General features: G+C 44.8%; 1 protein-coding gene across 3 annotated transcripts in view; it reads right to left on the minus strand.

Moving 5' to 3' along the window:
* The window catches only part of SAB (HYPERSENSITIVE TO PI STARVATION 4), a 126,606-nt gene that overhangs the window by 81,778 nt on the left and 28,107 nt on the right, over positions 1-16,721 (minus strand). For all 3 annotated transcript variants that reach the window (XM_086824109.1, XM_086824111.1, XM_086824110.1), the window contains exon 3: positions 7,119-7,382. In XM_086824109.1, coding sequence (XP_086680235.1) covers positions 7,119-7,382 — 264 coding nt within the window. The remainder of the gene's footprint in view (positions 1-7,118; positions 7,383-16,721) is intronic.

Raw genomic sequence — 16,721 nt, forward strand, 5'->3', positions numbered from 1 at the left:
AGCTCGTAGCCAGGTGTTGATTGCAGGAGGACGGGGGCCGAGTTTTGAGCTGACCAGATCAGACCGTCAGGGGTGTCCCCTCGCCCCTTTTCTTTTTCTCTTCTTTGCGGAGGCTATGAGCATGTATTTGACAGCAGAGGAGGTTGGTTTGAGAGGACTCCAGCTCCCAGTCCGGGGGGAGGACCTGCTCGATGCTGAGTTTGTAGACGACACGGGCTTATTTTTGCATGGCCAAGAGGCCAATCTTCTTCGAGTCGCTCCAGGTTTTTAGTGCAGCTTCAGGAGCATTGATCAATTGGCGCAAGACAGTGGCCTTTTGGATCAGTAGTGCTCCCACTCCGGCATGGAGCCCGGACCCCGGTTTTAGATGGATTCCTCCTAGCACAGCAGTGCGGTATTTGGGATGCCAGATTGGACTAGATTTGTCACCTGAGCAGCAAATTGCCCCGCTTCTTCTGAGCATTCGGAAGAAGCTTTTGTATTGGAGTACAGCTCGACTATCCTTGGCTGGGAGGGTGGTGGTGGCAAATCAGGTGCTGTTAGCGACCATGTGGTACATTACGTCTTGCTGGATCTTCTCGAGTTGAGCATCCTGAGAGCTTGGGAGCTGCTGAGACCGGGGCTCTCTCAGCGACCTCCTCCTTGTGTTGGGGAGCGGGCCAGACAACCGCTCATCTGGAGCCCAACGGTTCGCACAGAGCAGGGTCATATGCTGGGTTCTCGGCCTCGTCTAGCCTGGGGACCTTTAGCGGCAGGCCCAGCACGTAGTTTTGGAGACTGGCAGGCCTTCTGCAGTCTCCCAGAGGAGATCCAGGTGGAGAGGCTGAGTCACTTCAGAGGGGGGTTGATTATGAGGGATGATATTCAGGAGGCACTCACAGAGGAGTGGTTCACGCCTTCCGAGCTAGTGGCCCCACGGTGGATGGGAGCCTTTACTCAGTTGGAGATCCTGATTGCTGTCAGAGCTTGCACTGAGGATGGCAGATGCCTCTATTATGAGATTCAGGATGAGGGCAGACTTCAGAGAGTGGAGGTGGAGTCGCCTTTGGATGCAGGGTGCACCTTTCAGAGGATACGGGTAGTGGCCGCCGCTTCTCGGAAGTGGCATATTGACCCCGACCCTGCAAATGTGCTCCCGGATTGGCGCATATGGGCATATGCAGCGCGCCCCTTGGCCCGGCTACAGTGGGACCCTGGGGAGTACGAGTGGCATGATCCTTATGCATCCCTTGAGGCCAGAGAGATCACCTTTTTCCAGTATACTGTTCGGCTGCTTGTATTTTGCAGCACCTAGGGAGAGTCCCGAGCTGCCTTGCTGTATTCACTGCTCTGTTTTTCTTATGAGCAGGAGAGATCTTTTGTAGCCCTACGGGCGTTTTTATATAACTAATGAAAGGATCTTTTCTCGGAAAAAAAAAATCTGACATGGTATCAGAGCTTTTGGCTCAGTGATCCTCAAGCGCACTAGGAGAAGTTGAGAGCAAGAGTTGGAGAAGGTGACATCCATACAAGGTGGCAAGGCGGCCTGCGTGACGCGACTCCAGGACACAAAAACGGGAAATCAAGCTTGCGTTTCTGCTTGTGGGTTGTATTGGCGACTAGAACATCGTGGCAAAGCACAAGTGGCAAAGCAACACAAAGCTTTGCAACCATTGTGGGGGCCTTGTAGGCGGTAGAGCTCAGTCAGCGGCCACAAAAAGGTGTTACACAAGCAGTACAACTCTATGGACGTGATGTGTTCACAATTCATTGTTAGCACACTATGGACAAGATGTGTTCCGAGTTCATTGTTCGGAGGTTTTTGGACATAATGTGTTTGCAGTCCACTGAATGGAGAATCATGGACGTGGAGGTGTCTACAGATTATTGTTCTATGTGGCAGCTTAAGCTCAAGATGGCATTTTCTTGTGGAGACAAGCTGATTGGTGTGTTTTTCGAGGTGTACCTAGTAAAGGCCATGCTGGGGTGTCCATAGTTGCATCTTCATCGACTTCGATTACTCATTGATGCCCACTATGAGCTGCATAGGGGGTGTTAGAAATATTGCATCTCATATGGGAATATTTATTTTGTCTTTTTGACATTTTATTTGTTTGTCCTCCAAGACTTTGTGAAGTCGGGCAATTCCCATTTGTGAGTATATAAGTGACCCCTATCCACCATTGTAACCTCACCTATTCATTGCTAATAGAGTCAAGCATTGTTCGTCTATCTCTCTCTCACCTTGTCTCTCTTCCATCGTGTACTTTGTGCTTCCGCTCATGCAAATCTGACAATTTGACCACGCAGGGATTTCGAAATAGTCCAACAGAAAGCACCCTCTATGTAAAAGAGGATCATGGCACTTTGATTATGCTCATTCTTTATGTGGATGACATGTTGCTAACTGGGAATGATATGGATAAAATTTCAGCATTCAAAGCTAAATTGCAAATGTCATTTGAGATGACAGATTTGGGATTGTTGCATTATTATTTGGGCAGCATATACTTTGTGCAGACAGATGTTGGGATTTATGTACACCAATCAAAGTACATTCAAAAGCTGTTGCACACATTTGGGTTTCAAGATTGTAAGCCCATCTCTACTCCAATGGAGCCAAGGCTGAAATTGAGCATCTATGATGTTGGAGAGCCTTTTGATACGAGTGTTTACTGCCAAGCAGTGGGCTGCCTCATATATTTATGCAACACATGCCCAGATATTCAGTTTGGGGTTTCCCAGTGTAGCAAATTTATGCACAACCTAGGTACAAAGCATTGGCAAGCAGTGAAGCAGATCTTCCACTATCCCTAGATCTAGCGTTGGTACATCACAGGGGGGGCAGCTTGCAGTTACACGATTACAGTGATTTCGACGGGGCTGATGACTATGATACACTGCAATCCACCAGCGGGAATTGTTTCTTTTTGGAGCATTCATACATATCATGGCTGAGCAAAAAGCAGCCCAGTGTTCCCACATCTACCTGTGAGGCTGAGTACAGGGCAGCCTTTACAACCACAGTAGATTGTGCATGGCTGAGGAGATTGCTAACTGATCTTCGGGAGTATCAACCAACACCCACCACCATACTCACTGACAGTCAGAGTGCTATAGCCGTGGCACGAAACCCAATGTTTCATGCACGTACTAAGCACATAGAGATTCATTATCACTATGTCAGAGAGAGGATTCATGCAGGGGAGATCTCATTATCTTACTGCTATACACACGACAATGTTGCAGATCTGTTTACGAAGGCGTTGCCTCGAGAGAAGTTTGAAGCTTTCCGCAAAGCCTTAGGCTTACTCTTCTACAAAGAGTGATCTGTTGCCGACCTTGTACAAGTTCACATTGCCACTAAGGGGGGATTTATTGGCATATATGCTATGAGTTATGCCACATATGCTATGAGTAGTGCCACATGTGAACATTCAACATGAGCTAACCAAGGGCACTTTTCTCCCTTTGGGTTTTTCCCCTTGGATATTAGGTGTGAAAGGACACCACATTTGTATTTTGATATTGTGGAGTCAACCCTCTTGCTCCACACAATTGTATCTCACCTTCTTTGTGTGAGCATCAATCACCATCTCTCTCTCTCTCTCTCTCTCTCTCTCTCTCTCTCTCTCTCTCTCTCTCTCTTGAGAGTTCTTGCTATTGTAGATCTCTATGTGCCTCATTTCTGTGCAACCCTAACCTAACATGTATGGCTTATGAAGCCAAGACTAGCAACGCTAGTGCTCACTTCATACTTAGGTTTTGGGAAGGATTCAGCATCCCTGAACATTCAGAAAAGCGGGTTATGGATTTATGAATATTTGGAACATAGTTGGCTCTTGTGCTTGTGTCTCATTATTATCAAAGTTATTTACTCAAGATATGGAAATAGTTTCTTGATACAGTTGGCTCTTGTGCCCATATCTGACTTCGAATCGTGGATCTGGAATTATGTAATACTATTGATGGACAGTGGATTTGCTATATTTGAAGGATATTTCAATGGTATCAATCTTATACAGCTGCGGCCAACTATCTTATAAGACGGAGGGGATGTCACCAATTTGGTCCTCTCACTAGTCGTGAACAGTATTTCACACACTGTCCGGAACCAAGGTGCGAATGGGGATTTTCCACAAAATAAAGCTGGAGCACTTACTAGCAAAGTTTGACTTGAAAGATGGCAACAAAGTTTAAACTACAAGGGATTTTATTTGTTGGTTTGATTTTTAAGGCGACAGGTTTACACATCATTCAAGTGTGGCTGGATTTATCACCTTTTGGACATGCATATGTGAACCAAAACGAGGCGCCTAGAGGAGTCTTGACCAACAAGCTGGGAAAAAGCACATAAGTTGATATTTTTGGCTATTCAGTCATTCTTGGCCAAAAATGGAAAAAAACACAGCTATTTTGGGACTGGTCGTCACTTTTGGCAAAAAGGGGAAAAGCACACCTATTTCAACGGCTAGTCGACTCTTTTAAAAGCAAGAGGTGAAGGATGCGCAAAAAGCAAAGGTGGGGGCAGCAAATGAAAACGTTTTTTTCTCTCTTTTCCTCTCAAGGGGAGCTGGCCGTACAGTGGGCAGCACTGCAGCTTCTCTCTCTTCCCCTTGCGCTGGCCGTACAGTGGACAGCAGGCTGGGTGGCTTCTACTCTTCCCCTTGCACTAGTCGTATAGTGGACAGCGGGCTACGCAACTTCTTCTCTCTCTTCACCACTCCCTCCTGGCCATCGGTTCATGGGCTGTTTTTGGAGGAATCTGGGAGTCGGGACAGTGATTTGAGAGCTTTTATGGGGTTCTTTTGAAGGAATCAAGGACAGATTTGAGAGTTTCTCGGGCAGATTTGAGACTCCGTTCTAGGAGGCTGCTTTGGCACAGATTTCAGGGCTGGTTTTGATACCATGCTGGGCTGTTGTTCGAGGCTGATTTGCACTGATTTATGGTGCTGATTGGTGCCTAGTTCTTGAGCAAGTGTTTGTGGAGCTTTGTGGAAAATCCGGTGCAGGACTGCACCGGAACCTTGATTTATCTGTATCTGTTTATTCATTGGAATAAAACAGTTCCTACGAGGGGCCGGCCATTCCGGCTCAGTGTTGTGTTTTGATATTGTTTATGGTTATTTCCGCTGTGTTTTCATATCTTTATTTGGCATCAGAAGTGTCTGTTTATTGCTCCGAGTCCCCGTCTGGGTTAGTGGTGAACTGAGAAGAGAGGGTGGCAAGGGGGCAAAGAGGGCCCACATCCTGGAGGTGGCGATAAATATGGTCTGAGTAAACACCATCAAGCTCATGATCAAAATGGATTTGGGTATAGTGAGAGGTGGGAGGGGGGCGGGATGTGTAGCGTGCTCATGAGGGTGAAGTGGAGATAGGTGTGGTCAGCGTCGACAGGGGGTGGCGGGTTGGAGAAGTCGGGGATGAGGCGTGCCAAAGCCGGAAATCCCAATTGGTAATCCACAGTGCTGGAGCCGCCTCGGTGCGTAAAGTAGGTGAAGGCTTCTGAGGAGGGCCAACAGGGAATCCTGTTATAAATAACGAGACCATGTGCAGCTCTGCACTCCAAGAGGTATCTCCTCAATGCTGTCACATTCCTGTCCTGTGATGATCTCATGAGGCCCATGTGACGAATATCCAGCTCCTGCAGTCTGATTGGGTCATCCAAATCAAGTAGAGGAACTTGATAGCTCCCGGTCCTGGCATTGAAGTCTCCCAATAGGAGAACTTCACCCAGGCAAAAGAATTCCATGATAAAGCTGTAGAGTGGTAGGAAAGGTGACTGGCCATGTTGTTGAGCATAAGGGAAGTGGCTCGGTGGGAAATAGCATACTGCAGTATGGATAGCTCTCTCTCCAGTCAGTAGTAGCTGCACCCATAGGTACCGTTCGTTCTCATCCTTCTGCCTGAGGTGTGACCTATAGAGGACCGCAATGCCTCCCGAGCCTCATGCCCCTCCTGACGTGCAGGTCTCACCCCGGAAGGCTGACTCCCACTCACCCCGCTATGTATGGTAGTCACCTCCTCTCGGGGCTTTGGTGTGTCTCTGTGTAGAAGAAGATGATGTCCCTACCTGTGAGGATCTCGCTCATCCCTCTTGGGTCAGACCACAATGTGCTGTTGCAGTTCCATATTGCTAGCCTCGATTGTGGTCTCATAGACCCCGTGCCCCTATTTGGGGCGACGCTCGGTGATGATGAAATAGGGGCGACGCTCGGTGATGATGATGCTACCATCTCTGTAGACAGCCCACTTGCCCACCTTGCGGGCCTCCTGTACAGTCACCATGGCCTCTCGACAGGTGCGATGTGCGGGAGTCAAATCATCCCCCATAAATATCTGTGTGCCCTTGAGGGCAGCCCGTCTATCTAGAAAGGCCTGTCGACTGGTTGTGTCAGGGAAGCAGGGATGAGAAGAGGCCTCTCACGTGTCACGTCTTTCCCGGTTCTCCACGCATCTGCAAAGGGGGTCCCACTTTCTCCTAGTTTCTGGCAGAGGGTAAGTGCATCGGCCTTGGGAGAGGCCCCTGTTGGTAACCCCGGGACGCGCACATGTAGTTCCCTCGCCATCCTGCGTCTCTCCTCCTCCAAGGTTTCATTCATGATAGCTTGAGGGAACCTCTGTTTTTTAACCACCTCTGTCCAGTCGGATTTCATGGTCTGTAGCTCCAAGGTTCTCTCAGCCGTGTGTTTCCCCAAACAGGCAAAGGGGCCCCCAATGGTGCTTGAATTCTACCAAGGGGGGTATAGAATTTTCTTGTTTCTTGTTTCTATACTCAACAATGGGTATAAGATGGCTATATGCTTTTTGAGAGAGAGAGAGAGAGAGAGAGAGAGAGAGAGAGAGAGAGAGAGGTGTGCAAGCTAAGGTCCCTCTGTAAAATCCTCTGACAAGAGTCAATATAAAGCCAATCATGATGAAGCAATACCAAAGAGCATACCCAATCAAAAGCCTTCCTTATAATCACAACTCAACCTAATGTCAAATAACATGCCCTCTAAGAAACGGCCTCACAATGCCAAACTACTGTGGGTGGACTGTTACAGCAAGATGTTAATTTGAAAAAAAAAAACACTTAAATAAGGCAGGGATCCAAAAGTTTTAAGAGTCAAGACAAATCAAGGCAGTGGTAGTATAACCTGCACCACTAGCTCCACCACTGAGACTGTAACATATTTTGCAATATTAGCAAGTACCATCCATTTCCCACGACCAGATGGATGTTTTTTATGGCGATGCCCCTTTGTTGAGCTCTGTCTAGCATTCTTTCTTAAAACCACCTCAGCATCATAAAGTAGCACCTGAAACATGGAAGCCCTTGCTGAATCATTACTGCGTGAGTCCGCGGATGTCCTGCAAGTACGCACCCTCACTTCCCCAATCACAAGTGATTCAAGAGTTCCCTGAAACATTGAAACCCCATTAGAAAAAGCATTCATAGCACCAATGTCTCTTCTCATTCTGAGAAATATCTTCTATTTATCAAAATTTGCCATGCCTTTATCACAAAGGTCAAAACAAGTCCCAAATCCATGTTTAAACTTAAAAGGACGATATACAATAACAACACAGTTGTAAAGTAGCGTACTGAAAACCAATACTCACTTGCACCATCCCCATTTTAATGCTAAAGAAAACCAATAACTAGTAAAAAGTGCATGCAAATCATTAGAAACACGCGCATGCAATCTGCATCTAATTTACCCTAAATAATTTTGTATGGAGGCCAATAGAAATCACAACTTTTACTCGAACAAAAGCCTTTCATTGGATAGTCTTGCCTTATTAACACTAACCTCAGCATGTGGTTTAACTTGCTTCTCACAATAGTGCAAAAAATTCATCCATAAGAACTGAAGACGGTTTCTTGATTTTGTCACTTCTTGAGCAGCTTGTTTCTCTACCTATGCTTCACCATTTGCTGCACATTATATGTGATAGACTTGTGCCTAATGTGCAAGTGAATACCAGAGACACATGTACAACACACAACTACCTAAACTACTTTATATTTATGTACAAGGGAATGAGATACAATAGTACTCTCCAAGTTATAAAATGATATGGAAAATGTAGATTTCTGATCTTCAGCCCTAACGCTGTTGTCAGATGGTAGTGCTATAAAATGATATGGAAAATGTAGATTTCTGATCTTCAGCCCTAACGTTGTTGTCAGATGCTAGTGCTCAGCCCAAAACCTTGGTGTAGATCTGTTTCCAGCTGTAACTCACTTGCCCGGGGGACTAAGGACTTTGCCACACTTTTAGATAGCATCAAATGCTTACTTAACATTTAAACATGAAATATGACCACAGCCTTGACATATTTCCATAATCACTTTGCATAAAACATAGAAACTAGAAATATCCACTAAAAGCTGAAAATAGACGCTTGCACATATAACACTACACTAGGGCCGGAATGGGCCACCCAATAGGCTCACCCATAACATGCATTCTTGCCCAGGGGACTAAGGACTTTGCCACACGTTTAGATACCATCAAATGCTTACTGAACATTTAAACATGAAACATGACCACAGCCTTGACATATTTCCATGATCACTTTGCATAAAACGTAGAAACTAGAAACATCCACTGAAAGCTGAAAATAGACGCTTGCACATATGCGCTACACCAGGGCCGGAATGGGCCACCCGATAGGCTCACCCATAACAGGGGTTCTTACCAGATTATCCATGTACATAACCATAAACAAATGTACAATAGGGCTATCCATCTCATGCCCAGGAACCCATGAACATATAAAGTATGTATGTAGAAGCCAATATACCTCTCGAGAGTACTAATCTTCCCCACTGACTAGGCCTTCCAACTCTTAGAGAAAAAATGCAAATATTCAGCACCATAAATACCTCTCTATCTCTACCATAATAGAACCATAAGGGTGGGTACAACTGGTACAAGCTTCACTTCAGCCAGCACATCAAATACAAGGGCTGGTACAACCAATATAGGAGCTAGTACAAGAAGTACAATGGTTGGTACAACAGGTACAATGGCTTTTGTAAAGGGGTGTAGGGTCTCCATAGAGGGCAAGCAGCCAACATGGTAGAAGAGACACTGCAACAAGAGAGAGCCTCCTCTCAATGAATAGAGAGGGCTCCAATTTATAGATATGGGGCTCTCATGAGCTAGAATGGGAAAGAGAAAGCTACACTGACAAATGGAGAGTTGAGGTGACAAGTGTGAGCCTTGAGGCCACTTACTTCACTTTGATCCACTTTCTTGCCACATGTCCCAATTTAAGAGATGGTTCTCCCCATAAACTTCATCTCCAAAAATATCCCAACTAGTAGACCTTTTACCAAATGTGCTTTGTCATGTCCCCCCATTTGCTTAGCTTACAAGTGTAATGACGCGAACATAATCTCCATTGAGGATGTAGAAAAATAGTAACCCTCCTAATTTTAGGAGTGTGGTCCTTTGTATTCCACGATAATCCCCCATTCCCAAAGCTTGTACTTTCCAAATATTTAGACGTCATGGTGTATCTATTTGGCCCTCCTAGTTCTATTTCACATGATAGAATCCTTGCCCAGGCACCAGACAAGTGGAAGAAGGCATGGGGAGAGGGACCATAAGATTTGCTCAAGAAAAAGAAAAAAGTCAAACTAGGTTGACTGCAAGCCAAGGGCAACACCCTCCCTCAACATAATATCCATGACTCTAGATGATGACAATGCTAGTCCTAGTTACAACTTACAGTACTGGTTATCTATGGGAGAGTATTGTTATGGATTTTATCTTTGGATTACCAAAGTCAGGGAATAATGGTATCTGGACCTCTTGAGGAAACCAAGAAGATCAACCGTGTATAGTTGGGGGACTCACACACTCACACACAGCAATGCTTCTTGCAAATTAGGGTTAGATGCAGGGAGAAGAAGCTCACACAGAAGAGAGAGAGAGAGAGAGAGAGAGAGAGCTAGACACAAAATGTGTGGTGATCACAAAATGCAAGTCAACCCTTGCATGTGAATCACATCCATATAATATAGAAGTACAAAAGTTATATGGATAGAGTGTCCTTTCACACTCGATATCTAAGGGGAAAAACCACATGGAAAAAAGTGTCCTTAGTTAAGCCCTGTTCACATGTAGCACTACCATAACTGAGCATATGTCTACAAATCCCCCCTATAGTGAGTGTGTGAACCTGTACAAGGTAGCAGATCACTCTATATGAGAGTAAGCCCAAAGATAAACTAATCTCCCCTGCATGTAACCTCTCTCTAACATAGTGATAATGAATCTCGATGTGCTTGGAACATGCATGAAATACGGAATTTCGTGCCACGGCCATAGCACTCTAGCTATCAGTGAGAATGGTGGTGGGTGTCTGCTGACACTCACGAAGATCAGCCAATAATCTCCTCAATCATACACAATCTACTGTAGCTGTGAAGACTGCCCTCTACTCAGCCTTGCAAGTAGATGTGGCAACGATGGGTTGCTTTTTGCTCAACCAAGATATGCATGAACTGCCGAGAAAAAAACGATTCCCACTGCCTGGCTGTAAATGCCAGCCTCAAAAGGCTCTCCAATATCATGCATAGTAAGCCGTACACTTGGTTCTAATGGAGTAGAAATTGGCTTACATTCATCCATGTGAAACCTTTTTAGCACTTTTTATGTACTTGGTTTGCTGCATAACAATGCCATCATCTCTATGCATAAACTGTATGCCGAGATAGTAGTGTAAAGGCCCCAAATCTGACATATCAAATTCAGCTTTCAAATCAGCCTTGAAATCTGAAATTTATGCTTTGCTAGTCCCTGTTATGAGGATGTCATCTACATACAAGATGACTGAGAATATCGGCACCAGTTTTCTTCACATACAATGTGCTTTCAGCTGGACTATTCACATAACCTTGGCTGGTTATATGAGCATGCATTTTATCATACCAAGCTCTTGGAGCTTGCTTTAACCCATACAATGCTTTGTGTAACCTGCATACTTTATGTTCCTCACCAGGAACTACAAAACCAATGGACTGATTTACGTATACTTCCTCTTGTAAATCCCCGTTTAAGAATGCAGTTTTGATGTCCAATTGATGCACTTTTCATCCTTTATGTGCAGCCAATGCAATCACTGATCTTATTGTAGTCATTCTCGAAGTAGGAGCAAAAGTCTCCTCATAATCTATTCCCTTTTTCTGAGAATAGCCTTTAGCCACAAGTCTTGCTTTGTAGCTGTCAATAGTACCATCAGACTTTCTTTTGACTTTGTACACCCACTTTGTTCCAATGACATCCTTGCCTTTTGGCAAGTCCACAAGATCCCAAGTATTGTTCTTCATGATAGAAGAGATTTCATCCAGCATGGTGTAATTCTCATGTGCTTCTTCATAAGAAGAAGGCTCTTCTGAATCAAAGAGACCAACCATGGCTAATGCAAACTCCCCATGATGCATATTCAATGCATGGCTGGAACTAGCCCTTGTTCTACCTGTTAATGAAGCTGCAAGTTTGCTATCTTGCAAAGTTTTCAACAACCATCTTGGCGCCGACTTGGCTGTGTCTATGGCTGTTTGCTCTTCCCTGACAAGATCTTCAACTTCTTCCGCAGAAGGGGGCTGAATTGTTGGCTGTTCCACATGTTCTACATGAGGATTTTCTTGTGTAGGGACTGGCTGATCTGAATCCCCCCTAATTGCAATGGGTAATAGCCCATCAAACATGTCTTGTATGCTTGTATCATGACTTTTATACAAGCTGTACATGGGCTATATTGAATTTTCAGCAAATACCACATCTCTACTGACAAAAATCCTGCGTGTTGTTGGATTATAAAGACGGTATCCTTTGCTCTCATTGCTGTAGCCCACAATAATGCATTTCATTGCTTTATCACCTAGCTTTGTTCGGAGTTGTTCTAGCACATGTGCATATGCCAACCACCCAAATGTACGCATATTATCCACTTTTGGCTTTCGGCTTATACCAAGCCTCAAATGGTGTTATGGTTTTCAAAGCTTTTGTTGGACACCTGTTCAACACGTGAGTTGCACACATTATAGCTTCCATCTGTGAAGCATTTGTATAAGGCACAGTACATTAGTTTTTGAAGCATATAATCCTTGAATGCATTTGACATGTATTCTCCACCTCTATCTCAGCGGAGTGTTTGGACTTTTTCAGCTTTGTTCTTCTTATTTGGGCATGCTCTTGCCATGTGCTCAGTGCTGCCACAAGTAAAGCATTTGCCTTCACACATATATTGCTCCTTCTTCTCAGCTTTAAGACCAAAGTTTGCCGGCTTATAAGGGCGCCTTTTTAGCAAACTTATTTTCAGCTTTTGGACCTGATTTGGCTTGGTTTTGGTCCCTTTTAGGTGGCTGTCCATCATTTTGCAGGTTTTGGACAGCCCTCTCTTTCCCTTGAAATGAGGGTTTAGCCTTATTGGATCGACTCAATTTGAGTTCCAATTGCTCGGTGGTGGTGGCGGCTGCGATTAATTAGTGTAAGGTATGGCCAGGATACATTTGTAATCCCGCTTTGTACACGGATTGCAATCCCGATTGAAACCTTCTCTTCCTTTCCGCCTCGGTGACATGCATAAATGGAGACACCTCCAAGAGCACTTTCCAAAACTTTTGTACATATGCATTTACCGATTCCCCCTCATTTTGCTTTACCCAATCCCACTTCATTGTTATCTCATTCAATGCATTGGGAGGCAAGAATTGAGCATAGAACCTTTCCTTGAACTCTTCCCATGATCTAACGGGATTCGGTGAGAGCTTCTCCGTGAGCCACCAATGGACAGCAGTGCCTTTTATGAACATGCTTACATGCCAGATCATGGATTTCTGAGTGAAATCCTCATCACTGAAAGCAATATCAAACTGGGCAATAAAAGCAAGTGCCTTTGATGCATCATATTCTCCATGATATGTGTCAAACTTCACAGATTTGTCTCCGGCCATTAAGTCACGAGACTTTGATGCATGTGTATGCATCTCAACATGTTTTCCCCCATGTCTGTCCATTGGGACAGCCCCTGTAACTGGAATCATTTTTGGACCAAAAGGTGATGCATAAGGCATAGATACATGTGCCCTGTAAGCATGAGGCATGGCTGGCCCCTCAACATGCATTGATACATTTTCAGCCATAGCTTCTCCCTCACGAGCACACTCGAAGGCATGAGTGGCATGAGAGATACGCGGAATACCTGCACCAACAGAAAATTGCAGCCTAAAGTTGCATGTGTTGTGCATGCACATTTTCAGCCGGCAATCGCATGTGACATACATTTTTACCACTGCCATAAACATTGTATCCTTCACGGACTACATAAGGTATTCCTGCATGGCGTGAAGTCACTGATTGTTCCTCTCCCATAGCATGGAGATTTATCCTCTTAGACATAAGTTCTTGTTCAGGCACTAGTGGGGATTCCAAGACATGTGGGATGGTTGCCTTTTCTCCATAGGCATCCTCGGTACGAGCCAAGTATGCACGTGCTGCATCCCTCAGTTGCATGTGCAACTCTTGAGCAATCATTGCCATTGCATGATCCATATAAGATTCAGCTTTCTTGGCCTTCAAACGATCATGTACCAATGGATCCTCGCGGCGAAAGAGATTCAATTCTTCTTGTTGTGCATGGAGAAGAGCCTGCATACGAGTAAGTTCAGCCCTCAAGACTATGGACTCTTCTTCTTGCATCTTCTCTTTGCCACGGGACGGCTGTCCCACATATTCATGTTCCCTATTGTGCACCACATGAGTTTGCTCATCCTGTAAAGCATTGGAGGCATGCATTTCATTGTCCCTGCCTCTTGTATTAGCATCTCCAACATTCATTGTATGGCTGTCCATAATGTTCTAAGTGTAGAGATAGCTAGTGTTCACGGTGATCGTCTCTCACGATAGAAGTGAAAGAGAACCGTATGCTCTGATACCAATGTAACTTGGTTGAACACAATGCTAATCAATACACTTAAATACACTAAGATTTGAAGGACACTTGCTCAAATACAAGAAGTAAATTGCTGAATTGACAAGAGACACACAATGAGCCGGAACGGCCGACCCCTCCCTTGAGTAAATTATATTACTATTGGAGAAATTCAATACATAGCTTCACGAGCATCCATTGCCAAATCCTCCATGCCAATGCATATGAAGTTCAGCATTTAGAAAACAATGGTATGTCGATGTAGATCACCAAGGAGCTGCCTTGATGCCCGGCCCGACTTCAGTGCCCATATTCTCTACCATTGGCTCTATGTTCTACCAAGCAAGGTAGCAACATCTTCAAGAGCACATAGGACAAGAGAAATACTACACAGGGCGGCTAAACAAGGAGTCCTGCCCTTCTACTGAATAAGTAACGACAACACATTGTCCAATTAGCTTACCAATCTTCATAGAAGTTGTTGCAAGCGGAAGCCTTCGCGTTGGAAGCTTTAGAAGTGTTGATATCTTCGATTTGCCGCAATCCTTCACGACAAAAGTCTTCAAGAGGATGAAGGGAACCCTGGGAAAGCTTCCCCTAAGGTTCAATTTGAGAAAGGAAGGCTGAAATTAGGGTTTTCAGCAAAAAGACCAGAAATTACAGCAAAAATGAGAGCTGTTTTACTGAATTTCGGTCATTGGGAGTGAGTAAGAGAGTGATTAGCACTTGAAAACACTCTTGGAAGCTTGGAAAACACCCTAGCAAGTTGGGTATGGCTATGGAGAGCTTGGAAATGGAGAGAAATGGTGGAAAAACAGAGTTTTCAGCCTCCAAAAATCCTCATGAAGAGAAAACACGAATTTTCTCTTAAGAAGTAAGTGAATTGGGGTCCAATCAGGTGAGAGGACATGGGGAGATGCCCATTTATGAGTAAAAAGGGAGGATCAGGTCCTGGACATTGAGTCTTGTCCGCCTCGGGACTTCAGTGAGTGTGAACTTGGAAGCGGTCATAATTTATAAGTGACTTTTGGGCGCCCAAACTTTAATGAAGTGGGAACTCACTCACTTATAAATATTGGCTAAGTCCTAAAGGCTATTTGAGCCTAGATTGGGTAATACTTACCACCTGTTCACATGCCACACAACCATGTCAGCAGACAGTTTCACATGCACGGTTCACGGGCGGGCGTCCCCTAGCCCGGAACTACACATAGGTCATGCAGGCATGAAAACAGCATGCAATTTCATTTGCAGGCAAGCACATAAAGATGCTATGCAATGCAGCATTGGCATGAGCAATTTCCGTTCATGAAACCATATAAGACCACGCGTTTCCAGGCAAGTATATGCGATACCAGACCCGCTGGAAAGCCAATCCTCCAGGCGTTTCCGGGCATCTACACAAAGGCACAAGTCCCAGCGGAAAGCCAAGTCCTCCAGATATTCCGGGCATGATAACGTCAAGTCCCAGCGGAATATCATTTCCAACTATACAGCATGACACGTGTCAATCACATGCATAGGCACATTCCATAAGCCATGGAAACCAATCCAATATGTACATAGTGTGAAAGCAAGAGTGAACCATTCGGGTGGCCAAATGGTGACATTCCCCCCCGCTTCTAAATAGTTGTCCGCAACTGAAATGCATCCAAATATGTCTGAAGCACATGCGGGCAATCTTTGAAGAACTCTTCATCTACCCATTTAGCATCAATGGGAAGATAGTTCTTAAACTTCACAAGGTAACGCCTCACAACTTTGCCTGCAAGCTTGCGTTCCTTGTGATACACAATCTGCTCTGGCTGCAAGATCTCCTCAAGCTCATCCACTTCTGGTGGATCCTCAATGACCATTTCACTGGGCTCAGGCCCTACATACTTGCGAAGGAGACTCACATGAAAAGCATTGTGTATGTGCCAATGACTAGGTAATGCCAATCTGAAAGCCACTTCATTGATCTTTTCGATCACTCGAAAAGGTCCATAGTACCTGGTTGCAAGCTTAGGATATGCACCCTCTTTGCCAGGCCTCTTTGCAAGTCTTGCTTTCTCAAATTTCATCAATACCCAATCATTCTCTTTAACATCCAATTGCCTTCTATGCTTGTCGGCAGCCTTTTTATGCTTGTCTTGTGACATTGCAATGGCTGTCCGCACGTGAGTAAAAGCAATATCCAAGTCTCTTACATACTCATCAGCTGCAAATATCTCACCCTTTGTGCGAAGGATGGGTGGCAAAACCACCTTACCATAAACAATCTCAAACGGGGCCTTTCCCGTAGATGCATGCACTGTGTTGTCGTATGCAAATTCGACAAGCGGTTAGTACTTCTCCCAAGAAGACTTCTGATCCGCCACATAACATTTCAAGAGATCCAACACAGCTGAATTTGCAGCCTCACTTTGCCCATCCGTTTGAGGGTGATAAGCTGATGAGAAGTCCAATTTGGTGCCCATATTATCAAATAAGGCCCGCCAAAAGAGACTTGTAGTCCCGGGATCTCTATCCCCCACAATGGACTTCGGCATTCCATGATGTTTGAACACTTGTGCAAGATATATTTTAACCATATGCTCAGCTTTGATGGTCTTTTTGACTGGCAAGAAATGAGCTTGCTTGCTAAACCTGTCCACAATTGTCCAAATTGCATCATTACCCTGTTGGGTACGTGGCAAGTCCATAATGAAATCCATTGTAATACTTTCCCATGGCTGCGTGGGAATAGGCAATGGCTGAAGCAAACCTGGTGCCTTTTGCCTATCAAATTTGACCTTTTGACAGGTGATATATGCACGTACATGTGC

Source organism: Cibotium barometz, chromosome 30 (assembly GCF_041138505.1).
Source record: "Cibotium barometz isolate CiBa-2024 chromosome 30, ASM4113850v1, whole genome shotgun sequence".
Lineage (NCBI taxonomy): Eukaryota > Viridiplantae > Streptophyta > Polypodiopsida > Cyatheales > Cibotiaceae > Cibotium > Cibotium barometz.